At 48.8% G+C, this 26,282-nt stretch overlaps 1 protein-coding gene across 11 annotated transcripts in view; it reads left to right on the top strand.

Moving 5' to 3' along the window:
- Nucleotides 1-26,282, top strand: part of PLEC (plectin) — a 624,446-nt gene that overhangs the window by 456,448 nt on the left and 141,716 nt on the right. For 8 of the 11 annotated variants that reach the window (XM_086966398.1, XM_086966400.1, XM_086966394.1 and 5 more), the window contains 3 exons: nt 340-429; nt 12,760-12,837; nt 15,269-15,361. In XM_086966398.1, the coding sequence (XP_086822524.1) occupies nt 340-429; nt 12,760-12,837; nt 15,269-15,361 (261 nt within the window). Of the gene's footprint in view, nt 1-339; nt 430-2,077; nt 2,114-12,759; nt 12,838-15,268; nt 15,362-26,282 lie in introns of all 11 variants that reach the window. The other 3 variants (XM_086966392.1, XM_086966391.1, XM_086966389.1) reach the window with 1 other exon arrangement.

Below are 26,282 nucleotides of genomic sequence, written 5' to 3'. Positions count from 1 at the left end.
CATGTTGGCTGTAAATGGGGACTTTTGTGCTGATGGACTTTGAACCGACTAATGACGCAGTTGGGGATTCCAAGTTAGAAATACATTGCCCAAGAGTAGTTTGAGGTTCTATAAAGCATAGATTTGTTGACTGAATTTATTGTTTTATATGTATTTTTGTTTGCTAAACTCTATGTGCTGATAGATGTTTGCTCACTGGCTGCAGATGGTGCATGTTGGTTGTCGGCTGACTTATCATGTCATCACACCATCATCCTCCTCTGTCTACCCAGAAGATTCCGCAAGTCTCAAAAACAGACTGTTCCAGAATTTGGCTTAACCTATCTTTTTTCTCCCTAGGCCCAGCGTCACGTCAACGACCTCTACGAAGACCTGCGGGATGGACACAACCTCATCTCCCTCCTGGAGGTCCTCTCCGGGGACACCTTGGTGAGTAGCCCGGGCAGTGAAGCGTATGCCTGGTTTGTGGCTTTGCTTAGCACAGATTGTCTCTGTTGTGTCACCCTCTGACCGCCTCCTTTTCCTCTAATTTCCACTAATATCTTTTTGCTCTTCCTCTGTTTTTCAACCCTCTGCTCACTGGGTCCCTTAACTTGGGGCGGTATCTCCAGGCCCATCCACAGTTAATTCCTCCCTTATGTGCATCCACCTATAATAGAAACCACCCTCCTTCTACCTCCAGTTTCACACGTGAGCAGTTGAGAGTCACTGAGACCATCTACCCGCCACTGCTAAAACGTGAATCAGTGTATTTTGGAGCATGAACCTATTCTAGATGCACACCCTACGCATTATCCCGCCATTGGAACAGAACGATTCACAGTAATTCTATTTTGTTTCTATTTGCCTTTGACCGGATGAGTCATCCAGCCCTATGACATTTAGCATAACATTGATTGTGGTCCAGGGCACACCTTCATCTTTTCAAAGATGGCGCGGACAAACCTCCAGATTATAGTTAGGTTACATGAAGGGACTATAGAAAAGCTCTGCCTTTCCTATGCGTTTCTTCAGCATGCATTAACCAACCAGCTGGAGATTTACCTTGGAAATACAGCTTGCATTATGTGGATTTTTTTCAAGATTCCTCAAAAAGTGGCTGATTTTGGATTTCCTAGAAACTCAGGTTCTGAAATTGTGGGCTATTTATTAAGACTTTTCAATGTATTTTGTAAATGTAAGGTATAAGCATGCAAAATGCAGGTTGCGTATTTTTTTTGGGAGATGTGACATTTCCCAAAATGTCTGAAATTTGTGATTTCAGACAAAAAATTCCGAATTTCATCTGGAATTTCAGAACCACCCTGCCTTCTTCCAATTGAAGTAATGTGGTTAATTCATTCCACACTTTGAAAGCTTACCAACACTAAAAATTCGGAAAAATGTAGTTCAGAACTACACAAAGCTTAAGATGGACCCTGAAACTGAGGTCCCTCCAGTGCTAATATTTCCTGTGGTTGTTTGGGCGAGAGCCTGCGCCTTTTCGGTGATTGGTAGACCTTTTACTACCTGCCATGCCTACAGACCCCCACGTGCCTGGAACACTTCTACCCTGATGCCTGATCCTCGGATCTAATATTCCTTTAGGGACACACCTAATTTGACAAGCTTTTTATATGAGCTTTTAGGCGCTATTATCGATGTTTTATAAAACCTGGCAGAGTTTCATTAAATAGATAAACTTGTTCATGTCAGACAAGAAATAGACTGTAATCCCCAAGTTTCGTTGGCGAGGACTAAAAGTGCTTCAGGCTGATTCAGATGTGCTTCTGTACAACCCAGAAATACATCAGCTATGTCCCGGAAGTGCTGCTGGTCGACCCAGAAGTGTTTTGTCTCCCTACCACCCAGAACATTCCCACCCCTTGCCTCCCTCCTCCCGTGACACGCTTCTGGTAGCTTACTGTTCGGTTACCTAACGCATTAACATAACTTTTCTGCTTTATTAAAATCTGTCTTGCCTTTTTATCCTTTGTTATTTTATTGTTTTTCTTCCCTTTCTCTTGTTTGCTGACCTTCGCCTTGACCTCTTGCCCTTTGGCCTTTGCCTCCTTTGCACTGCTCTTGCTGGGGGTAGCCGAGAGAACGCGACATTATCAGGAACTTGCGGTTGGTGAGTGGGGACTGCCCGTATTTGCACCCAGCATGTACTGGGCATGGCATGATGCTCTGCCATTGGTTATCCCAGATTATGATGTCACTTCCTATTGAAAGAGAATACACAAATGCACCACATAGAAGAATATGGGACATGTAATATGTGTTTATTGTCAGTGGGAAGCCACACAACTTTTCAGTCAGCATGACTAGTTTGTGAACTTTTGCAGTAAAGTCCCAACAACAGATATATAAGTTATGGAGGAAAAGTGGTTTAAAGCTGACAAAGTCTTACCCTTTCGATTGTCAAGATGTCTATTTGACATGACTATTTTCTGGGCGTGGCGTCTGTTGAGGAAATGACATCATGAGAAAGGCAACCAATAGCAGCTTGTCTAAAAACCTCAGCTGCTGGAACCGTGATTGGCTGTCTTTGCCTGTTGATTCGAGAGGGAGTGGTGATTGGATGGAGGATGCATGGCTGACCTCTGCTCTGATGGTCATCTTAGGGGTCAGAAACAGATAGATGGCGGGGGCATTAAAATGTCGGACCATGTTTTTCTGATCCAAATATAGCTCAGGGCACAGGTGTTCTCTGATTAAAATTAAACACAATGCAGGCTCTGCAGAAAAGGATTTGTGAATAAGGACCAGTCGTTGCCACTTGATTCATCTAGTCACTTTGGTCTAGTCTATGACCCCGTGGCAGCCACTAACCTGGGCAAACCTGCATTTCTTGTGGCAGGAACGTTCTTGCCTTTTCCACTCTTTCTAGACAAAGAGAATTTCTAATGTTAATCTAACCCCCACACCTCCTCCCCATACACTAAGTGTCTGTCTGTCTGTCTCTATAGTGTGTGCAGCGTGTAATAGGTGTTCCTTAGATGTGTCAGTGACCGCTGCTGCCTGAGCCTTCGAGTTACTCCGCAGTCTTCACCTGGTACCTGCAGACACCAGTGTTTCTGTTGCGGGCAGCGCCCTCTGGTGGTTTCCAAACAAACGTTATGAGCCCGATTCACAAAGCTATTTGCGTGTGCAAGTTTTTTTTATACTTTCCGAATTGCTGATTCATAAATCTGGACCCGTGCAGGGTGCCGATTTATGTAAAATCTTTGGGAATCGGGCCTCCTGTGCTTGATACTGTGTATGTAGCGTGTGCTTAATTTGTGATCGTCCTCCTGTCCTCACATCAGGATGAAACAAGCATTGCACGATGGAGGCAAGCAGACGAGTGCCATTAATTGCTCAGGCGGGCCTCTGTGTATTCGCAGTGTCGCCGTTCGAGCACCAGTGTTTAATGTTTCCCCCTAACCTGTGTGACCTGTCGACAGAAGCGCGGGTGGGCGTGGCTCAAGAGGCTGGGTGCGAGTCGCCTCCAGGCTGATGTATTTACACCACTGTGGTGGCTTGTGGTGCCATAGTCGGCGCTTTCCCCTCACATAGCAGGGGCTTTGCCAAATACATATTTTGCCAGTATATAGACACTAGTACTTACTAAATATAGCGCCTCCTGATTACACTGTGATTTTTTTTTCAACCGGTAACGCGTCGAACGTGCTCCCTGGCCTTTGCTTCTTTCCTCTACTCAACACACCCCGTTGTGTGCAGCGTTTTTATTGTGTAGATTTCTAAGTTCCTTGTTCTCGATCACTATTAACTGCACACAGCTAACTGAAGTACCACAACACCTTCGGAGGGACTGTGATACCTACTTCTACGGTGTGTGCTGCGTGATAACCCATGTGAGACTTAAGAATGGTGAATTTCAGCAGTGGGGGTGTCTCCAGGTGCTCCCCACCCCCTCGTATGTGGTTTAGCAGCCTGGAAGGAATACGGGGGTGACGCCACAAACGTGCTGTTGTCTGGGCGTGAATGGTGGGGTGTTCTCTGAAGGTGAAGCCTGGGGTACTATGTCTTATTGTTGCTTGTGAATGCAGCCATTACTAGCGGCACGCGCTGATAGCTCCTCGAGCGTGGCTTGGGGGGTAGGCTCTATTTTAAAGGGTAGGACAGGACACTCGGCCAATCGATTAATCAAAGCATTTGAAACTGTTTTTTATAGTCCGATATTGAGGAATGTTTGTATCGTATTACGGAGAGCTTAGGTGCAATCATGATCGTTATCCGGGTATCCGTGATAAAACCCTTCTCTCCCAAAAGTGGAGACAGTAGAAGTCGAATCATGTGGGGACTTGGCATCGCGATATTAAAATGAGGGCATTGACTGTGAACACATAGCCCAACTCAAGATGGCGGCCCTGGCTTCTCTGAACTTAAATGGACCAGACCAAGAGGAGCATGTTAGGATGAAGAGCAGCGGGGAGGTGCTACAAAGTTTGGTTGAATCTGCGCTGAAGGTGAATTTGGAGTACACTGAGGTTAATGACACACCCCACCGCTCACCGGTTAAAGGTCCCACCCAACCAGCCATGTTGTAACAATCTCCCACAATAGGCGCTATAGAACCTTGCTCAGTTTGCTGACGTCAGTGGGGTTTTGAGGTATATTCTGACATCACTAACCAGTTGGTCTTTTCAAGGTTGTTCCAGTGGTGAAGGCTCGTGGTGAGCTCAACTCAGTAGTGCAATGAGGTGTGATCATGGTTTAAGAGCCATTTGATCGGTTCACAGAAATTTCTTCTCGAAAGAAGCCACATATTTGGGTAGTTTTTTAAATTAAAACACACCACATTATTTATGGGTGAAGATTTTTTCAGTTGAGCTCTGTTGTTTACCTCAACTGTTATGGCCAACATGCAGTTGCTAAACTAGTATTTATGTGCTAGCCTTCAGAAAGAAGTCATAATTCTGAATTCTTTCTACGATTGGGGAGGGGAGAGTGTTATGTGGTGTGGACTCCACCGCAGAGCTGGTCTTGGTGCCTCCACTGAAGCCGAGCATCAGCAAGAAGCGAATGTGCCAACACTGGAGCAGCGAACACGAGTGTGTATCAGGCACGAACGAATGCAGCGATTGATGTCAAATGCATCTCCGACTAAGGTAGTGTCAAATATGGTTGTTGCTCTTTTTTTATACATTACACATGCTATGCCGGTGTGTGGTGCCTTAGTGAATATGTGCAACCGCTGTAGGAATCTGATCGCCCCTATGTCTGTTTGGATTCTGGGCTGTTCGCTCAACTTGTCATCCTTCCCAGGGATCACTGTGATTGAACACCGCAAATGCCCTTTAGCGCCAAGAAACCCCTTAAAGTGCATGCACATTCTAGCAATATACCTGGCACATTACTGTTATGTGGTAGTTTGCACACCAGACAGGCAGAGTGACCATCGAGCTACGGTTAACTAAGATAAACTCCGTGGAGCGCTTAACACATTTTTCATCATAATCCTGATCAACCACTCTCCTGATGGCGAGTGAAGAACTTTTCTCTATATCAAACGCCAAGATTCCCTCTCTTTCTTTGATCTGTGAGCTGAGATATCCTTTCCTCAGTCCATCACTACCGCATCCCACTGTCTCCGAATTGTTCCCTCAATGTTGTTTTCATGGTATTGTCAGATACACTGGTCCATCATGAAAATACCCCTTTTCTTGGGGCCAGAGTTAGACCTCATTGGCGGAGAGACACTCCGTTGACTCGCCCGTACAGGTCTCCTCGAATGTTGGTCACCCCCGGATCCTGGGCCGTAGTCTTAGGATCCAGACCATAGCTCAGGGTGGGTTATGAGTCAAGAGGGACCAGGCTGGCTTCTTTCCAGCTGTTTTGATAGGAAGGAAGCTTTCTGCAGCTGGCCAATAGGACCCCAGGGTGCTGCAATCAGGAGGGCTGATAGTGGGTGTGAACAGGGGCTTCCTGCCTCTTGTTCCTTCTGCTCCCCACAGGAACAGCACTTGGTTGGAAAGGATTTCCTGGTCAGATCCTGGCTGCTCTCAATGGGCTAGGCCAGCAATGATGCGTTAGAACTTTTGGCGATGGGGACCTCTTTAGCTGTAATCTTTACAGACGGCAACTTTTCATATAAGCCACTAGCAGAAAGAGAACCGTGTCTTATTTTTTTACATCTCTTGTGGGCAGACAGGCCATATTTTTCCGTTTATATAAGAGAAGAGTGGGGTAAATTCTTAGGACAGATGTTGAATTCTTTGAAGTTTTGAAGTCTCGTAAAGCGAATAGATTTATATGTACATATAAATGTATAGAGAGCCTTGTGCTGTGCATGGAAGTCTGTGGCGGCGTGAGGTGTGTGGAGGGAGGGGACAGATTCACCCCTTTTCCCTACATGAGGCACTGGGCACATGAGTTCATTTACATTAACACCCATGTACCTTACCGTGGTGGTTTTGCCCTTTGGTATTTGAAGATGTACACCCTAGCCTCTGTGAAAACAGATTAATAATCATTGTGGGTTTGATTCTAAGAAATCGAAGGAAAGCACTGCACAGAAAGCATAATTCAATATTTTAATTAGCGAGGGAAGGCCCCAGCTCAAACAGGGCTCTTGCGCAGTACACCATTGAAAATCTTTCTTTGCAAACCATTTTTTTTTAAAGAAAATCCTAGTATCCGATTTCTTGGTCTAGAGCCTAATCTGCTGTAGAACCACCTGGGATGACTCACTTTACAACCTGACTCAATTTGTTTGCGTTTGTGGTACTTATTTTTAGAACCAGATGAGCTTTTTACCTGACTGAGTATGGTGCGTGGTTACTCTGGAACCTGACTGGGGTTGACCTTGGAGCGCGTGTATCGAATCTGTGAAAATTAGATCTCGGCGTAATTGCCGTGTTACAACCCAGGTGGATACAAACTCAGCTGTCATAGAGTTAGTTATGTAGAACATTCTGGATTTAGGAACCAGCTATTGCTCACTCTAGAACTTGATATAGTTTGGAAGCAGCTGTGGTATGTCGCTCACTAACCTAACTCCTCTGCGAACGCGCAGTGGCATGCCAAGGAAGAACCTCCGTTCTATTCATCAGCTGTTGGTTATTCTAGAACGCGAATCAAGACCTCCTCCAATCATAAAACCCACCACTAAGCAGAAGGCCACCTCTTACTCTCTACCCCAGTCTCTCTCCCTGACGCCCTCGAGCCCCTTCCCTGCATCATCCACCCCTCCATCACCGCAGGTACTGTACCCTCCTCGAGCAAGGGAGACCGATTATTCACCTCTTGAAACAAACAATTCACCCATGCACATTTTAAACCCGCCCAACCACTCTCAGAAGAACAGCAGCTGGACAGCAGCAACCACCACAAGCTGTCCAGGTGCACTGTCCAGGTATTCAAAGATACCCTCCATGCAAATTGCATCTCAAACCATCAGTCATTCAGAGGAAGCCCTCCATCTAGAACCCTGAGCTGGCTTAAAGTTGGGGACCTCATGAACCCCCATGCATGCTCTTTATAAAAAACAGCTTTTATTGGGTACCTATATTTGGCCAGAGGGTTAAAACTCCGCCCTGCCTGACAGAAATGAGTTACCATTGGCGACTTGCTCTCCTCCCCTAGGTCAGCACTCTCTTTATATCCTAAAAAAAATGAACGCTGAATGGGTGGCTCAATCTACATCTATCTACCTGAATGTGAAATGGGTTCCCGTTGCTCAGTCTAGAGACGGACTCCGTTTGGGCACCGCTGTGGTAGGTCAGTTTAGACCCCACAGTGGCAGGTTGAAAAGAATGTGATTTGGAGCTCGCTGTGGTCGCTTTCAGTGGAACCCCAAACCAGCTTGGAGCCAGATGTGTGGTAGCTTAACTGGAACTTTGCCAAAGTTGTAGTTTGGAATTAGCCACTACATCACTTCAGGGGTCTCTAGGCTCTACACAAAATTGTGTAAAATACCTAAACCAGTGCCTTGCAGAGGGAACACTGTATGAAATGCTTTCAGTTCTGCTTAGCTCACGCTCTAGTGGTTGGTGTTTCGGTAAGGTTGTACACCCAGCCTTCAGCTCTTTAGATCTAGCATGGACCTGCTGGATCCCAGAAGTCACCCGCTATGTTGTTCACCCTGTTGCATCTCCTTGGGCCCTTAGTCTATGGTTTTGCTGGCCTTGGTGCAGTGTAACTTCATCGACTCCCCCTCTGTTCACTTCTGTCTCAGAACTAGGTCTGAGCAGTGAACTTTGCTCCGTTTGCAGAGTTTTCTACACTCCACACTCTGCAAAGTTTTTTCCTCGCTCACCAACATCAGGTTGGCAAGCGCGAGCGAGTAAAATCCAATGCTGGACCACCTGCCACCGAGATTTCTCATTGCGAGCGATTGCGGATGGTCGCGACCGCTCGCGTTGAGAAACTATCCATACGCATTGAGGAAGCTGCCGCTCGAGTAGAAAATCTACTCGAGTGGCGGAAAGAAGCTGCACCCTCTTGCGCTGCTCATGGTGCCATTCATGCTGATTTGTCCAGAATGGGACAAACACCAGTACTAAAAAAAATCAGCGCATTTAGCTCGACCTAATGCACTCCGCCGCTTGTGGAACTCTGCATAGCGCGGCTGAGTTTTTCGATCACTTCGAACTCCGCCCAGGCCTAGTCAGAACATAGCGCTTAACCTGCCACGTTCAGCGGGCGTGAGGTTCTCAGGTCTAGATCAAGACTGACATCCCCCCTTGCTTACTGCATCATCCATTCTACACTACTGATCGACACTTTGACATATAGGACCAGGGCACTAATGACTCACCCTGGCGCCAACAAACCCACCTCCCCCTGGCACCGCTTCACTTTTCCGACATATAGTCTCCAATTTCCATCACTCTGGTAAATTTCAGAAAATGGAAATGTTCATTTTTTCCCCCTCCGTTGCCATCACAACGCTCTACCTGGCAAACACATCTGTGGTTGGACACCACAAGACCAGTAGCCAAGTGGCTATAAATAATTCTGTGCAAGGATGCCAAAAAGCAGGAACCGTCCTTGATGTGGCCACACAGCCCCTAAGTGTGGTTCCATGATGCAGGGAACATGATACAGGGCGGTGGCTTCTGTACCTTGACGCTGATTTCTCCTGGAATAATTTTAGGGGACACCGGGGTCTGGAAAAACAGAAAGTCTATTCATAAGCTCCCCTTCACCCCGAGCAGGCCAGTAGACATTCTGTTCGCACAGGCGCGTGGTGCGTGCGTTGTTCCACATATCACTATGGTGTGGAGTCCTTTTGTCTCACCACTGTCCTGAAGACGATGAAACGGACAGATTATTTTTGCAATACAGTTTGCTTCATTTATGTTTTTTTAAAGAATTGTAAACTTTTCGGAAATATCATTTTAAGATCACCCATGCGGTAGTATGCCTGCAGAATCTTTGCAGCTATACTTGGCTTTCATGACCACGTTGTTTTTTGGGTGTTACCGAAGCCCCAAATACTGCAGGACTGCCCCAGTTCCCTGCCTTCCCCTGACAGTTTATAGGCAAGTCTCCCACACCCGTGGAGCATGTTCAGCGCAGTCCAAAAGGACCCGAGGGAGGCTGAGGTGAGACATTTCTGGCCTTACCTTTCTGATGTGGGTTGGCCTCAACTTCAAGTGCACCGTGGCCCGGGGCACCCCTCTGAAAGCAGATGTGGTGCATTCCAAGCGTGCTTCCACCATGGGTCTGCAAACATTGGTTGCAAATCATCGCCGGTGCCATTTGTGTGAAATACACATTTTGTTCTCCTGGATGTTAAGAAATAGCCCTTCAAGGGCTGCGTTCAATGAGTAGTCTGCAGATTTGATCGTTAGGACTGCAATCAGAGAAGCCATATTGGGTGAGGATGGTTGCGTGCAGTATGTACTGCGTACACCTAGGTGTTTTTTCTATGAGGTTCTGGAACTGTTGATATACTGCTATAAGTGCGCAGGAAAGGATACCGCTAAGGACCAGGAGGGCCGGATCCATGCCAGATTTTCAGGCTATCTACAGGCAATGAATTAACGTACAATGGATCTGAATGGCCATCTTCGTGCAATATCTCCGGCCTTCCTGGACCGTTTTTGGATCCCCTCTGATATACACAAAACGCCATAGTTTGTCTTTTTTTCCTTTTTGAATTCTGAAATAGAAAATGGGTCAGGACACAACTGGGACATCTGCAGTCCTCAAATTCTGGTTTAGGCCGGATACTGGTTTCAACCTGAGGTTTCCGTCACATTGCAGCAGAACAAACAGTGCATTGCAGATCAAAGCAGAAAACCATTTTATAGTGGAACTAAAGGCAGGGGAAAGGACCGGCGCCCTGGGCTGTGCGTGTTGCATCCAGTATAGACCAACTCTCACTGGCCTCGGCAAGCACAAGGCACCAACTTTAGAGAGTGTTAAGTGTACACGCATTACTTGTCGCCTATGACGTGGCTCCCTGTCGCTGCTTCCTATAACGTCCTGTCCAATCTGTGGGGCACAGCACCGGTCTCTCATACACACCCACCTCATGGGCACAACACCATCTCCCGGGGCACACCCATAATCTCTTTGGTACAGCACACTCCTCTTAGGAACAAGACCAGTGTACTGGGCACCCCACCTGCCTTCTAAGCACGGAACCAACCTCTGTGTCATCCCAGCACTCGTCAATTCCTTTTGTATGGCACTGGCGCCTCAAGCCTGGCATGGATCCCCCAGGCCTGGCACTGGTCTCCCAAGCCTGGCATTACCTTCTCAAGCCTGGCATTATCTTCTCAAGCCTGGCATTAGCTTCTCAAGCCTGGCATTGGGCCTCTCAGGCCTGGCATTGGGCCTCTCAGGCCTGGCACTGTCCTCTCGAGCCTGGCACTGGCCTCTCAAGCCTGGCACTGGCCTCTCAAGCCTGGCTCTGGCCTCTCGAGCCTGGCACTGGCCTCTCGAGCCTGGCACTGGCCTCTCGAGCCTGGCACTGGCCTCTCGAGCCTGGCACTGGCCTCTCAAGCCTGGCACTGGCCTCTCAAGCCTGGCATTGGGCCTCTCAAGGCTGGCATTGGGCCTCTCAGGCCTGGCATTGGGCCTCTCAGGCCTGGCACTGGCCTCTCGAGCCTGTCACTGGCCTCTCGAGCCTGGCACTGGCCTCTCGAGCCTGGCACTGGCCTCTCGAGCCTGGCACTTGCCTCTCGAGCCTGGCACTGGCCTCTCGAGCCTGGCATTGGCCTCTCGAGCCTGGCATTAGCCTCTCGAGCCTGGCATTAGCCTCTCGAGCCTGGCATTAGCCTCTCAAGCCTGGCATTGGGCCTCTAAAGCCTGGCACTGGCCTCTCGAGCCTGGCACATGCCTCTCGAGCCTGGCACTGGCCTCTCGAGCCTGGCATTAGCCATACAAGCCTGACATTGGTCTCTCAAACCTGGCATTTTCCTCAGAAGCCTGAAACTTGTCTTTTGGGTCCGGCAAGGGCCCCTCTGTGTTTAGCAGCACCTTTCTTGCTTGCCGCTGGCCTACTCAGCATGGCACCTGCTTCATGAGCACACCAGCCTTCTTAGCCTAAAGGGGCCATTCAGTTGCCATACATCTCAAATCCGAAGTAGCCATCATCTATCAAATCAACATTTTAGGATTCTTATTGTTGGTGGTTGTTCGACAAGCAGGTTCGGGTAAAGCAGACAATTTTTAGGTCTCACCTAAGACAGCACATACACTGTCTTTTACAAGAAACACTGTTACCCTAGAGAGGGCTTAGATTTCGCCTGTTGCTTACCATTGGTTGGCTTCATTGTCAATCTCATTTGCTTGATTCTGATTCATCAACTTTCATAAGCGTCTTTTCTTTCTGTGTTCTTGTTCCTTTCATGGAGCACATACACATTCCTGTGTCTTTCCACTGCTCCCTTTTTCAGGTGCTACTTTTTTCTTGTTGTTTAAGCACACTACAAAAGTGTGTGTTTTTTTCATCGGTCTCCCTCATGTACTCTACCCTGTGTTCCTCCCAATTCCCTCCATTGCCCATCTGCCTACCTCAGCACCCTACCCCAACACTTTGTTGTCCATGTGCTTCTCCCAGCCCCTCCCACTCTTACTTAGTTGTCTGTGTGCTTGTCCGGCTGCGTCACCACGTTACACCTGCCCACCCTTCGTTGTACGTATGCTTCCTCCAGCCCTTCTTGCTCGCTCTTGGAACAGTCATTAAAACATTAAGACGATTTTTAATTCTGAGAGAGTTGAGACCCTGCAGAGCCTCTTTCCCGCCTTGTTGATGCAGACGGTCCAAAGTTGAAAGTATTACGTTTACCTTCACCTAAGAAAGAGAGTCCTTTACCCTCCAAATGTTTTTGAATCAAATTAATAATTATAACATTCTTCGAAGATAAAAAAAAATAATCATGGTGCTACATGAATGTAAAACTACAGTAGTAAGAGCGATACATAAAAAAATGTACTAGTGGCAAAATTCCAGAAACCGTTTTTGTGCAGCTTTTGGAGCGCATTTTCGGAGTGATTCCTCGTTGCATTTTGCGCCAGGCTGTTCCTGTAAAGTGGAGTATTAGCAGCAAGAAGCATGGCTCGTGCCGCTACACAGGAGCTTTGCGAATAGCGCTTGGACGCAGGGCAGCGCTTTCGAGTTCCTGGAGTCCTTTATGCCTCTGTCTCAGAGAACGTATCGGGTGGGAGGCAAGGAGTGTGCATGGCGAGTCCGCGCTTGGAGGTGATGTATGTGCGCGTGGTTGCGCGTGACGTGTCTTGGGCATCTGAGGTTCTGTACATCACTGAGTGGGGCCTTTGATCGCCAGACTAACTCTCCACCTCTACTCTTTCCAGCCCCGGGAGAAAGGACGCATGCGCTTCCACAAGCTGCAGAACGTACAGATCGCGCTGGATTACCTGAAACACCGACAGGTGAGTGCTCGGTCTCTTTAAATGGCTGAGTGTTGCCATAGTGGGGAGTTTGTGTGTCTCCTAGACTGTAGTAATAACTTCAGTTCAATTGCCTTAAAACGTTTATTCGGCCTATACGGTGTAATCAAAGTAATTTCGGTAATTCTGCGTAACTCTTTGACGCTGAATTACCGTTAAATACGCGAATACTCCGGCTTGTGCAGTTATGAGTACTTTGCAGGCAAAATTCTACAGTGAGAGTGCATTTAGCGAGCACGAGTAGCAACTTGCTCTCTCTACCCATGTTCTACTGCATTTAGCGCTGTATTTTAGCACAAAATGAATCTTTGCGTCCATTTTGGACCCCAGAGCCCATTTTGCACTAAGAAATATCCCTAAATGCCAGGAGAAAGTTGGGAGTAAAATTCCTACTCCAAGAGCACATTTAGAACCATTTGTTACCACAATATGCATTCTTGTGGCCATTTTGGACGCAAGGGAGCATTGTGCACTTAAAAAAATTGTGCTAAATGCCGGGAGTATGTTGGGGGAAATCCTACCTCAAGAACATATTTAAGAGCAGCTGCTCACACTCCCTAGTCCTGTTCTGGTGCATTAAGGGCTATTTCTTATTTAAAAAAATGCTTTCTCACAACCATTTTTGGATGCAAGGGGGCATTTTTTGCACTCAGAAATAGCGCTAAATGCAGAATTACTCTTCTCGCGTAATTATGAGGAATATCAGGTAATTCCATGTGATTACACCACACTAAATTATGCGAGTTATGGCCACTCCTACTTCTAATGCTGCATTATCTTGTTGACAAAAAAATCAATATAAATCTTTGGGCCTCCAGAATGTAAAACATAATTTCTCTCAATTTATTCTATAAAAATGACATCTCTAAACATATTTAGCAGTTTGCTGTTATATCGAGCAAACACTTTTAAACATGCAACCGAATAGATCATTGCCAATATTCTATTGGCAGTCAATTATCACTAAAAGTGTCCACTGTCTGATCATTTATCTGTAAAAAAGGGGGAGGTGGTACTTTGAGGGCTGTTTGCCCTCCCATCCTCACCCCCACACTTTGACACCTACTCCCATCCAGGGTGGAGAGACAGAGGTAAACATTGTTTACAACGCTGTGTTTACACCACAGTGCCTTTACAACGATGCCATTATAACGCAAGTCGTTACTACGACTTGCGCTGATGGCGCTGTTGGACAAGGAATGTTGTAATTTTATATTCCAACACCTTCCCTACTGTTACATGGACTGGTGTTGGAATATAAAATTATAATATTCCTAAATCCGCGCCCTCCAACGCGAGTCGTTGTAACAACTTGCGTTGTAATGCCCGCGTTGTCAAGTACTGCGATCTAAAAGATCGCGTTGTACTGAAATACATCCGAGACAGAATACATAACTGGTGCCCAATGCAGAGTAGTTGGTTCCCTGCCAGGCTTTTTCCTTTCACTAGGCACATGGCACTGTTTTCTAGTATTGTCTATTTATGTTCCTCGTGGGCATAATACATTTCCCTATTGGCCAGAACCTGGTGCCCCTCCTGAGATCAGTGAAGACCCCCCACAAGGGCCCCATCCTACAGTCTGAAGACCTCTTCCTTAGTGGGTGAAAAAGTTTTCTGCAGACCTGTGTTGAACTTTCAGCCAACCAGTTGGAATCCTGGCAGTGTCAACTCAGCTTCTCATCCTTCTGAAGTCAATACAATGCAGCCTTTGAGCTTTGGTAATAATACTTCTTTTAGGATTTCCCGGTAGGGCTGTGCATATATGCGTTGGTATTTATATGCTGCATACTTAGCTTGTCAGAAACGAGGTGCTGTAAGCCAGGTGGGTAATAATTTCCAGGTAAAACATGATCTGGAATTGCGTACACTAGACCAGTGTACGGGGAGTGAGAGCTCTTTAATTGGAATGAGGATGGAATAGAAAGTCAAATGAGCTGCAACTCATCAAGGTTGGGTCTTAGGGTGGTCGCCTCCCTCCAGATCATCACAGATTCTGCCCCCAGTTTAGGACTTATGTTTAACAGACTGAGCCATTCTGGATGTTGCAGTCTTGTTTTGTTTCCATTGATCTAATTAGACCAGCAAACCTTGAATCAGTGATTTGTGGGTGAAAAGCTCAGACCTGGTGTCTGTAGTGCACTGGAGTTGGGTGAGCACCGTTTCCTTTCAGAACTGCAAAAGTGATGCTGCTAGCCTGCCTGACGTGAGGGGGAATTGTATGGAAATGTTGAGCACAGTTGAAAGGATGCACAAAAGCCCCACTATGAGTACTCTGGTAATCCCAAAGGGGTGTGTAACGGAGATGACTGCCCATCGACATTGCAAAAATCTGGGGCTCCATGGTTCTTTTTACCTGGACACTGTGCCTACCCTCTTCCACATCCCCACCACTAACAGTCGTCTTTGGTTACAGGTGAAGCTGGTGAATATCCGCAACGATGACATCGCCGATGGGAACCCAAAACTCACTCTGGGTCTCATATGGACCATCATTCTGCACTTCCAGGTAGGAGCGGCGCGGGTGACACCATATGGTGCATGTTGGAAAGAAGCCGGGTGCCTTTTATACTGTGCAGGTGGAGCGGGTTATAACAACCGGGTTGTGAAATACCGCGTAGAAAAAACATGCATTGTAAAGTGTTATATTGGGCGGGTGGGTACCGTCCTGTAGAGGTGAGGAGTACGGTAGGTGACTTTTATACTGTACAGGTGAGGAGAGGGGTCAGTACCATCATTCTCTACAGGTGGGAGCGGGGTAGGCTCCGTCATACTGTTCAGGATAGGAGTTGGTCGGGCACATAGAGGTGAGTTAAGGGGTGGGTGCAGTCCCACTCTAGACCGTCAATTAGAAGCATCCTTTCAACCTGAAGGGCAAATCTGAAAACAAAAGGTGCAAGTCCAGAAGCTAAAACCACAACTTGGACACCTTCGACATGCGCACTAAAAACCAAGCCAAGGTTTCTAAAGTTGTCAACTTGGAGGAACCATTACAGAAGGATCGTGAGCAGTGCAGGAGGTGATCAGGGCGAACTGATGAGGGGAGCCCCCGTGAGTATGCAAAGATTTCTCCACTGGGTTTGAGGGTCTTTGCCCCCTGACAGATGGAAAGCTGATATCTGCTGCTTCTTGAGGCCAGAGTATGATAATGCCTGCTAGATGGAGGACTCATCCGTTTGTCTACTCCAGACAAGTGTCCTGCACACCCAACAGATGCGGGATCAATCGACACGACTGCTGGTGATGCAACAAAGTTGGCACTATTTTGTCTGATGCCCGATGGAGCTACTTGGTTTAGCTATAGGGGAGATGGGCCGTGGATTCCCTCCTTGGTCATCACCTACCCAGTCGGTCTTTACGCAGACTTCTTTTCGTCTCTCCTTATTGTCTCTTCCCTAGCTCCTATCCTCTCTCCCCTGAATCTCTCCCCTTGCCTGCTACTCTGCCTACCCCCTGTCCTTTCTGCCCTTTGACTAAGCACTCCTTCTCCCCTTGTTTGGGAAAGATCCAATACTTATACTCTGGAGTCTCAGCAAACCCGCTGAGTGAGTCCACTGCGCCAAGGGATCCACTCACACTTGAGGTATGGTATGGTACCCCTTGCCAAAGCACTCCCTCTCCCCTTTTCAGGAAAGGATCCAACATGTAGGCCTTCGAGTCTCGGAGACCCCTCTGAGAGAGTCCACTGCGTAAAGGGATCCTCCCGCAACAGAGATAGGGAAGGGATACCACTTCCCCTGGGATCACAGCTTACTGGACTTTGGAACTTGCCTTGACTCGTCTACCGGTTTGTGTCCCCGTCGCCCTTCCCCTCCTCTCCCCATGCTGTCTCTCACCCTCCCCTCCTCTTTCCCACCTTCATTATCTGTCTACTTCCCCTACTCCAACCCCCCCCTGAATCTCTCACCTTGCCTTCTTTTCCCCTTACGTATTTGTGCTTATTGTTTATCTCGACCTTACAAGTAACTATGTTGCCATGCTCTAAGAACTGTGTAACCTTTGTAACGATGTAACCTGTAACTATGATCTGATGCTCATGTAAAGCGCTCTGATACCTCCGGGTCTAGCCAGCGCTATATAAAACTTTTAAAATAAATAAATCTGTTGGTTGCTCTTGCAGTCTTCAGGTTTCTCTCCCACATATAGTCCATGGAGCTTCAGCCAGCCCTGCCTATGCGCTCGTACTGTGGCCGGCCTGGCTCTGCTTGATGCAAACTCCTGGCACTGTAGACAGCGTTAACCCTTGGTCCAATCCCTCGCACTGGAGCTGATGCCTGGTTCGGGGGTTTATGCCTGTGCATTGTATGGATCTACGTATATCTATTTCTATAGCGTAAACCTAGCCAAAGACAGCAAAGCACCGTACATGGTCAAAGGCAAGCTCAAAGTGTGTGAGTAACAAGAGAAGAAGGTGAGTAATGGACGACTAATGCGTTGTAATGTAGCGTTCTTTAAAGAGGCGAGTCTGCAACTCTTTCCTAAATTGGAGTAGCTTTGGGTGGGGGGGGTCCCGATGGATATCAGGGTGTTGTTCCATATCCTGGGTGCAAAGATGGAAAGTTGTTTTTAAAAATGTTTACACTTGCTGGTCTGCAGTCTGATGATGTCCTGGCTCCGGGTGAGCTGAGAACCACCATTGATGGTGAGCTTGTGCCCAGGATTAGCGGGGTGCTGCTCGTGCTGGCATTGCTTGGATTCATAGTACTCTGGCTAGAGCCAGGCCTGGGTGTGATCTCCAATGCACATGCTGATGCCAGGAGTAGATATCCCACGATGGTGCCGGTGCCTGGCAATGGCCGTCCCTATTTGAGCCAAGTGGAAGGTGCCTGGTGTCACTCTCTGGCACCAGGTCCAATGTATACCGCTGAGACTGATATCTGATGGCTGGAACGCTGGCACAGGGGTCAAAGCCTGATCTCCAAGCACTAGATCCGATGCCTACCTCTTGTGGTAATGCCAACCCTGTACCCTGTCCCTGAGGCTGGCACAGATGCCTGCTGGAAGTCCCTGGCATATGGGTCTATACCCTGTCCAGGGATTGAACCCTTGCACTGGGTCAGATTCCTTCTTTCACTGAGTACTGGTCTGACTTTACATGGAAATGCCATGCTGGTCCACATTGGCACCGCAAAGCCTGCATGAGGAAACACCGAGGGTAGAGATCGCTGTGAGAAGAGGGAGGCGCAGCACAAACTGCAGCTGGAGGGGAAGCTGTCTGGAGCTCAGCACATCTATAGGGACAGGGCGGGAGTCACTGCACGCGCCCCTCCTTCGGCCAGGCTATTTATAAAGAGAAAAACCCAGATTCCCAGAGCTGTCCACGCCCAGTGAGTCACAGACTAGAACTTGTCATGTGGTGAAAAGTCAGCAGCCTGCCCAGGAGCAGGAGATGCCAAGGGGGGTCCCTTCGCTTCCCCTACAATCGGCTGTGCCTCCCCAAAGATGCTTCAAGAACTATATTTGAAACTGTTGTGCACCTTTTGCGAACCTATGGAAAACCTATAGAGTGTCTTGTTATCAGCTGGCAGGATCTCTGATGACCTGAATCACTCCTGTAGCGACTGGTACGACCACAGGGCATGGGGTGTCTCCTGCCAAACGACCACCAGACTTCCTAGTGCCTCTTCCAGTGAGGAACGCTGCTGCAGACAACCAGTGCTGCAAGAGCTTGTGTTTAAGGGTGATGTGTGATGCATGTTAGGGCTGCTGGTAGCATTAGAGACCAAGCTGAGGGGCTGCACCATATGTTAACGGCCCTGATTCCTGAGTTCTAGGCCTGAGCCACAGACAAGGGCGTATAATGAGAGAAGGCCCCTTTCCATATCGTTACTATCACTGATGACCACCAGTTCACAGTTCCACTACCGGCAGGGCTTTAAGTGGGATAAAAAAACGGGGGGGTCTCTAAAAGGAGCGTAGACAATGTAATTAAGGGCGTGGCTTAAATACACATAAGCTAAAAATGTGTGGTTAGCATAGTGTGCCGCTCAACTTGTATTTTGCTGTTTCTGTCATTGCATCCAGATATATGACACAACAAGTAAAATTATCCCTACAACAAGTCAGGACTATTGGCTTTGTCAATGGTTGTTAGTTGCATATGATAAATAAGCAGCAACTATGGATTGTATATATTATTCAAAAAGCGTCCACTTAAAGCCCTGGTGACAACACGAGGATGTTGCTGCTCCGGAGTTTCAAAAAGAGAAGGGAAATCCAGAGAGAAAATGACTCTTTAAAGGACTTCCCTTCCCCTACAACGCTCACCTGGCATGACGTCATGTCGTAACTTCTCCACTAGTGAGAAGTGAGCAGTCTGGAAAAAAGACAGACTGCCTGTGCCCAGGCACAAAACGGAGCTCGATAGAGACCCGTTTTGAGACCTCCTTTAAAAAATCTGCCGATGCTCAGAACCGGAGAGATCCGGCCGACGTAAAGCCCTGACTACTGGCATTATACGGGTGCTGAGTCTGCTCTCACATGTAGTACTGGGGTCCTATCTGCTGCATCAAGTACCCCTCTTCCCGTTTTGGATACGTTTGTGCGCTTCAGGATCCCTGGGGTTTCACTGAACGTTGCCATGACTGGTAGTTTCGCCTTGAAAAACCAGCCCACTCACTACCATCCCCTTTGAGACCGTCTCTGTGTGTGGGAATAGTTCTGGCTCAGTTTTAAGAGTCTCTTTACCGGTCCTCTACTTCCACCTGCTGGCCATGCGATGAACAGTCGGCATTCTCTCTCAGACCAAGCAACAAGTCTAATAAACGTAGGTTAATTTTCACTAAGACACTCGCCCACCCCACCCCACCATTTAGCGGCGGTTGTCTTTGAGGTTTTCCTCGAGTGTAGAAGGGCACCGGCTGAATTGAAGACAGAGTTTGGGCCCCGGTGCAATTTAAATGCCTCCGTTTGTACACATGCCGACAGGCGGGTCTTCTCGGCCCTTCGGTGCGGTGTACACAGTGCAGCGGTGAGAGAGGGCCCGTTGGAGATGGAAACCAGGCTCATCCCATCTACCATACTTTTCAAGAAAGAAGTAAAAGCGATCCTCATGGCTAAATGCACATGAACCACTACTGGGGATCAACTTCAAAGACTCAGTGCTCATCTGTACTACTTGTTCGAACCCTTTGCTTTTTTGTTTGACTTTGAAATTGACTTACTTGATTGTTTATGATATCATTTCACTGTACTTTTAACACTATAGATGTATCTGTGTATATTTGCTCTTCTCCTATGTAAAGCGCTCTGATATCTGCGAATGATCTTGTTCGCGCTATATAAAACTTTCAAAATAAATAAATAAATAAATACTTCCTCATACTGAGGTCTGTGAGGCTTGGGTCATATCTCCCGGGCTCGAGGGTGGTCTGTAAAACACAGGTGGTGTAGGTGGTGTTAGACCTCCTCAGGGCCGGCTCTAGGGCGGTGCGACTGGTGCCACAGCACCTGGTGCTGACTTCGGGTGTGGCGCCGTTTTTGCAAGTGTTTTATGGTTTTAGACGCGCCTGCTGTTGCCACGTTCCTGCCTCCAGTATTTTTTAGACAACAATAAAAATGACAAAATAACGCCGGTGATTAATGTTCTTCCTGGAGGGAGGGCGGAGTTTTGTCTAAAGGACGTTTTGATTCATGGTAAGGTAGCGCAGAGGTTTAATATGCCTGCTTCAAAGAACGTGAACCATGCAGCCCACAAAGTGCATACAACCTTATAGGTCAGTGGGTTACTGTTTCTGTTGGAGAGATCCTTTTATTACTTGTAGCTTAGGAGTAAAAATCCTAATATACAAGTGAGCAATTAACTGTCATCCAAGAGATGCATGCAGACTGAAAATATGGATTAGAGTGTTATGGTTTCCCCCATTCTTTCATTATCCTCCTGTTGCAAAAAAGGGTTCATTTGGGTAGAAGTACATTCTTATTACTAAAGAGAACCCGCAACCACGGTGTTGTGTTTTAAATCTTGAGTTTGCGCTTCTCCAGACCAAATACTCTTAAACTATACTGCCTACCAGTATGTAAAACGTCACTTCTACAGCTTGTAGTCCTCTCTGATATGTAATGTTTCCTATGCACTGATTTACACATGCATGATTGATAGTCTGTGTAATGTGTGTTATGTAAAGTGCTTTGCCTCCCTACACTGGTAAGAATGGCGCTATAAAACAAATTCAATGCATCCGATAGAGAGGAGTTATGGAGACTTGAGGGGTACTGTGAAAGGGTGGTAGTGAGGAAATCCGTGTCGGAGGTGGTCATTGGGGGGGACCAACAAACATTGTCGCACTGGGCGCCACCAGCGCTTAAGCCGGCCCTGCCCCTCGGGTGGGGCTCTGTCCGACTCCCCCAGGCCTCGTGATTGCCTGAGAGTGAGGGCAGTAAAGATCATGTTTGTTAGAGTGCTGCTGAGAGTGCCCACTGGACCCTTGCCAGAGCCTTGTATCTACCATTTCAGCAGCCTGTCTGCAGAGATCAGGCACCGGTCCTGCTCTGACTTTGTCGAGGCCGCGCTCAGAGCCAGGCGGTGGAGCTCTGCAGAGGGTCCCACCCTAAAGGAAAGTTCCCGCCATGTGGATGTCGGTCTCTGCCAGCTCTCTCAGTCACCGCCCAGCATGAGCGGCTTGCACAGCCCGAGGGGAGGGGCGGACGTCCTTAATACCCGTTATGTTCTGCGCGTTGTGCTTGAAGAAAGAGAGTATTAACTGCAGGGCGTGGGCCCAGCCTGCGTGACTCACTCACTCTCACCGCCTTTGATGTTTTTAATTGAGACATTCTAGAAATCTCTGAAGCTACCTTGGTAGGTATGTTTGTGATCACGTGTTCTCTCAGACTAGAAGAGTCACTGCCCCTGCCTTTCACTATCACAAACCGAGAGAGTCTCCCCTGCCTGACGCAAGCACAGACCGAGGGAGCCTCTCTCCCTGCCTGGCACTAACACAGACCGAGGGAACTTCTCCCTGCCTGACACGAACACACCCCGAGGGAGCCTCTCTCCCTGCCTGGCCCTAGCACAGACCGAGGGAGTCTCTCTCCCTGCCTGGCACTAGCACAGACCGAGGGAGCCTCTCTCCCTGCCTGGCACTAGCACAGACCGAGGGAGCCTCTCTCCCTGCCTGGCACTAGCACAGACCGAGGGAGCCTCTCTCCCTGCCTGGCACTAACACAGACCGAGGGAGCCTCTCTCCCTGCCTGGCATTAGCACAGACCGAGGGAGCCTCTCTCCCTGCCTGACTCTGCCTGACTCTAGCACAGACCGAGGGAGCCTCTCTCCCTGCCTGGCACTAACACAGACCGAGGGAGCCTCTCTCCCTGCCTGGCACTAACACAGACCGAGGGAGCCTCTCTCCCTGCCTGGCATTAGCACAGACCGAGGGAGCCTCTCCCCCTGCCTGACACAAGCACAGACCGAGGGAGCCTCTCCCCCTGCCAGACGCAAGCACAGACTGAGGGAGCCTCTCCCCCTGCCTGACACGAACACAGACTGAGGGAGCCTCCCCCCACCTGACGTTAGCACAGACCGAGGGAGCCTCTCTCCCTGGCTGGCACTAGCACAGACCGAGGGAGCCTCTCTCCCTGCCTGACTCTAGCACAGACCGAGGGAGCCTCTCTCCCTGCCTGGCACTAGCACAGACAAAGGGAGCCTCTATCCCTGCCTGACACTAGCACAGACCGAGGGAGCCTCCCCTTGCCTGACTCTAGCACAGACCTAGGGGGCTTCCCCTTGCCTGACAGTTGTACAGACAGAGGGAGCCTCACCCTGCCTGACACAGGCACAGAATGTGGGTATCCCCCCGGTCCCTGACACTAGTAAAGATTGCCAGAGCCTCCTAGCACTGTCTCACAAAAGCCCACCGAGATAGACCCTCCAACACCAAGACTCACAGAGATTGAGAGAATACGCCGTTTACTGACACTCGCTCTGGTGTAAGTCCCCCTCTTGCCCCCTGACAGTAGCAAAGACTGACAGACCTTCTATTCCTGACACTGTCACCTACTGAGAGTGCTTCTCACATTGTCTGTCACTGAGAGAGACGGTATAACGCCCTCTTTTTACAACCTAAATGTATGTATCTGAACTGGGGGACGATGCGGCCTCAGGTCTGCACTTTGCTATCCCCTGGTCTGGGCTTTGCTATCCCCTGGTCTGGGCTTTGCTATCCCCTGGTCTGTGCTTTGCTACCACCTGGTCTATGCTTTGCTACCCCCTGGTCAACGCTTTGCTACCTCCTGGTCCGTGCTCTGCTACCCCCTGGTCCGCACTTTGCTACCCCATGGTCTGTGCTTTGCTACCCCCTGGTCAACGCTTTGCTACCCCCTGGTCAACGCTTTGCTACTCCCTGGTCCGTGCTTTGCTACCCCCTGGTCCGTGCTTTGCTACCCCCTGGTCCGTGCTTTGCTACCCCCTGGTCCGCACTTTGCTACCCCCTGGTCCACGCTTTGCTACCCCCTGGTCCGCGCTTTGCTACCCCCTGGTCCGTGCTTTGCTACCCCCTGGTCCGTGCTTTGCTACCCCCTGGTCCGTGCTTTACTACCCCCTGGTCCGCGCTTTACTACCCCCTGGTCCGCGCTTTACTACCCCCTGGTCCGCGCTTTACTACCCCCTGGTCCGCGCTTTGCTACCCCCTGGTCTGCGCTTTGCTACCCTCTGGTCTGCGCTTTGCTGCCCTCTGGTCTGCGCTTTGCTGCCCCGGGACTTAGGAGGCCACAAAGGCAGCCGCAGAAAGAAAGAGTAAAACTGGGCAAAGAGCCATTTGTACTTTATGAAGCTTCTACTCCCGGCCCTTCCTCCAGCCCCTCTATTGAGGTGTTCACGGTGGGACAAGAGGCCAACCTTGTAAAGTCGTCAAAAGTTGTGAGAAGTTACTTCTGCTAGCCTTTACAGTTTGGGGGACTGACAGCACGAAACAAAAGTCCACTGCTTGGCCAAAGACTGCTTCCCTTTGAGAATGGAGGCCAACCCACCCTCTCACAGAGAACAAGTGAGCGTTAGTAATATCTCTGTACAAAGCTTTGCTCCCTATTGATCCCCTCTGGAGAATTCAGTCCTTGTTTTCTTTTTTAAAAAGTGTGTTTTAAGCCCTGGCTCTCCTGAATAGTCACCCTGTCTTGTTAATTTCGAAGGCACTGTCACATTAGGCCAGCTTTTCAGTGTCCAAGAACCTTTGTTGCAACATTGCGATGGTAAGAAGTATCGTATTGCAGGTTTATATAGCGCTTACTGACCCTGTTGAGGCATCGAAGTGCTTTGTAGTGGGTATATTGTAAAACATTGGTAGGGAGAGGATACCAATTAAATACATGCCGGTTCTAGCCGGTATGACAAAAGTCACATGGCCTGCTGGGTGTGGCTGGCTCGGGTGACTGACTCACCCACACTTTCCTCTGGTATTTCAGTTTTCTGCTGCCTAAAAGCAATTCTAATCATTTCCTTCAATCTCTTGTGGCCGGTGGAGAGGAAATGAGCCAGCTTGGCAGTCATGGTGCCAGGCAGAGCTGGCAAGGAGGAAGCCAGGGAGTGAAAGGGCTGCAGAGGAAAGAAGAGGGACCCGGGGCTCCCTTCCTCAAGCTACTCAAGGCGCACCCTTCCTCTTCTGCACCTGTGTCTCTTGAGTGTTTGTTGTTCTGGGAGTTCCTTTCTGAGGCTTCTTGTCCCACCTTCCTCTGTGTGCTGTGCCAGTGCTACCCCTTACATGGGGTACCAGGCTACAGTTACCACCCGCCACGGCATGCCCACCCCCTACCCCTATGTGCCATACCACACTCCTAGTATTCATGGTACATCCCTCAAGACGTCGCTATACATGCAGTCTAGTAAATGGCTTAATAGCTGTCTTCTTCCCTTAAAATGTGCACATTTGTGCCATCCTAAGTTACATTTACCCACCTTTCCTGCTTCTAGAGGCAATCTGGGGTCCCCAGAGCCATTCCCTCATTATCTGCCATATACTGTTTTACTGCTGGCACCATGTATCACATAGCTATTTTCTCATTATGCTGCCTGCCACGTGCTGTGTGCCTGGGGGCAGTTCGCAGATTCCGCCATGTGGCATATCTGGGTCAGTGGATAGATATGTTCTTACACAGTGCTCGGCTTACCCTTTCGACAGTGTGCCAAATAGGTAAGACCCTTGAACTGTGTGCCACAGTGAGGTAGGCACCAGCACTGTGAAGCACGTTGGGGTTGGCCATTGGCACCACGGTGGGCCATGTCGCCGTGGTCTCTTCATGTTCTAGGCTATGTGCTTGCATGCGTCTTGTATTGGACCCTTGAGCTGTGTCAAGTCATGTTTCCTTCTCACTCTCTGTTCCATGTCTCATCTGGCACCTTGCTCTTTGTCCTATATTGTCTTTTGGCTGCGTGTTGTGGTTGACCATTAGCACCTCAGTGTGCCACATCTTGATTGCCTATGTGTGCTGTGTGTTTGCTTGCACCTTGTACTGTATTTTTGAGTGTGTTGGGTGTTGTTTCTTGCTTGCACTGTTCCGGTCTCCTCTGGCCCCTTGCTCTTCGTGTAATATTGTCTTTTGGCTGCACGTTGTCCGCCATGTCTTGGTTGGCTTCTCACTGAAGGTTGGCGATGTTTTGTCTTTACTCCATCATGGTTTGCTATGTCAGCTGCTCAGCATCATGGTTGAGGATTCCTGAGATGCCCCTGAAGGTCTCCCTTCCTCGTCAGTCTTGCGTGTGTTGTGGTGTGAATTTGCGGTTTGTCTTCTGCTTCCGATGTCTGTGGTCAGTGGAGTAATGTTCAATCTGTGAATGAGCCCTCTGTGTTTGTAGAAGGCTGGTTGTGGTTCAGAGGAAGGAGAAGTAAGTAGCGCTTCCTCATTCGATTCTAGGCAAATCTCGGTTTGTCCTGTGGTCCCGCTGAATGCCTTTCGCTCCGGTCCCCAGGGTGGTCCCTTCGCAGGTCCCTTGCCCTGGTGCCTAAAGTGGCCCCTCCATATGTCTCTCACTTCGTGTGTGCACTTGAGCCCTAGAGTGGTGCCTCCAGCCAGCACCCATCGCTAGAGAGCACCAGAGATCTTTGGGGGTATTCCACTGATGAGTGGTTGAGGGTGATCTTATTTTCAGCCAGCGGATACAGCGTCATTTCTTCCAGTGCATGCTCTTATGTCACTGCACTGCACTGAAATGCATGCTCCCCAGGCATTCTTCTTGTTTGCGTACTCCTATCGTACTGCACTCAGGTGCACCTAGTGTTCGCTCTTAAGTCCCCATACGACAGTGGATACTCCAAGTGCACGCTCTTCAGTCATTGTTCTCAAATGCATTCTCCTTTGTCACCACACTCGAGTGCATACACGTATGTCACGGTACCCGAGTGAACACTCTTATGTTATTGTTCTCGAGTGTATAGTCCTACATCACTAAACCCAGGTGCATGCTTTTAAGTCACCATACCACAGTGGACGCTACAAGTGCACGC

Source organism: Lissotriton vulgaris, chromosome 4_1 (assembly GCF_964263255.1).
Source record: "Lissotriton vulgaris chromosome 4_1, aLisVul1.2, whole genome shotgun sequence".
In the NCBI taxonomy this organism is placed as follows: domain Eukaryota; kingdom Metazoa; phylum Chordata; class Amphibia; order Caudata; family Salamandridae; genus Lissotriton; species Lissotriton vulgaris.
The sequence above is the reverse complement of the archived record's forward strand: the minus strand, read 5'-3'. Positions and strand labels throughout refer to the sequence as shown.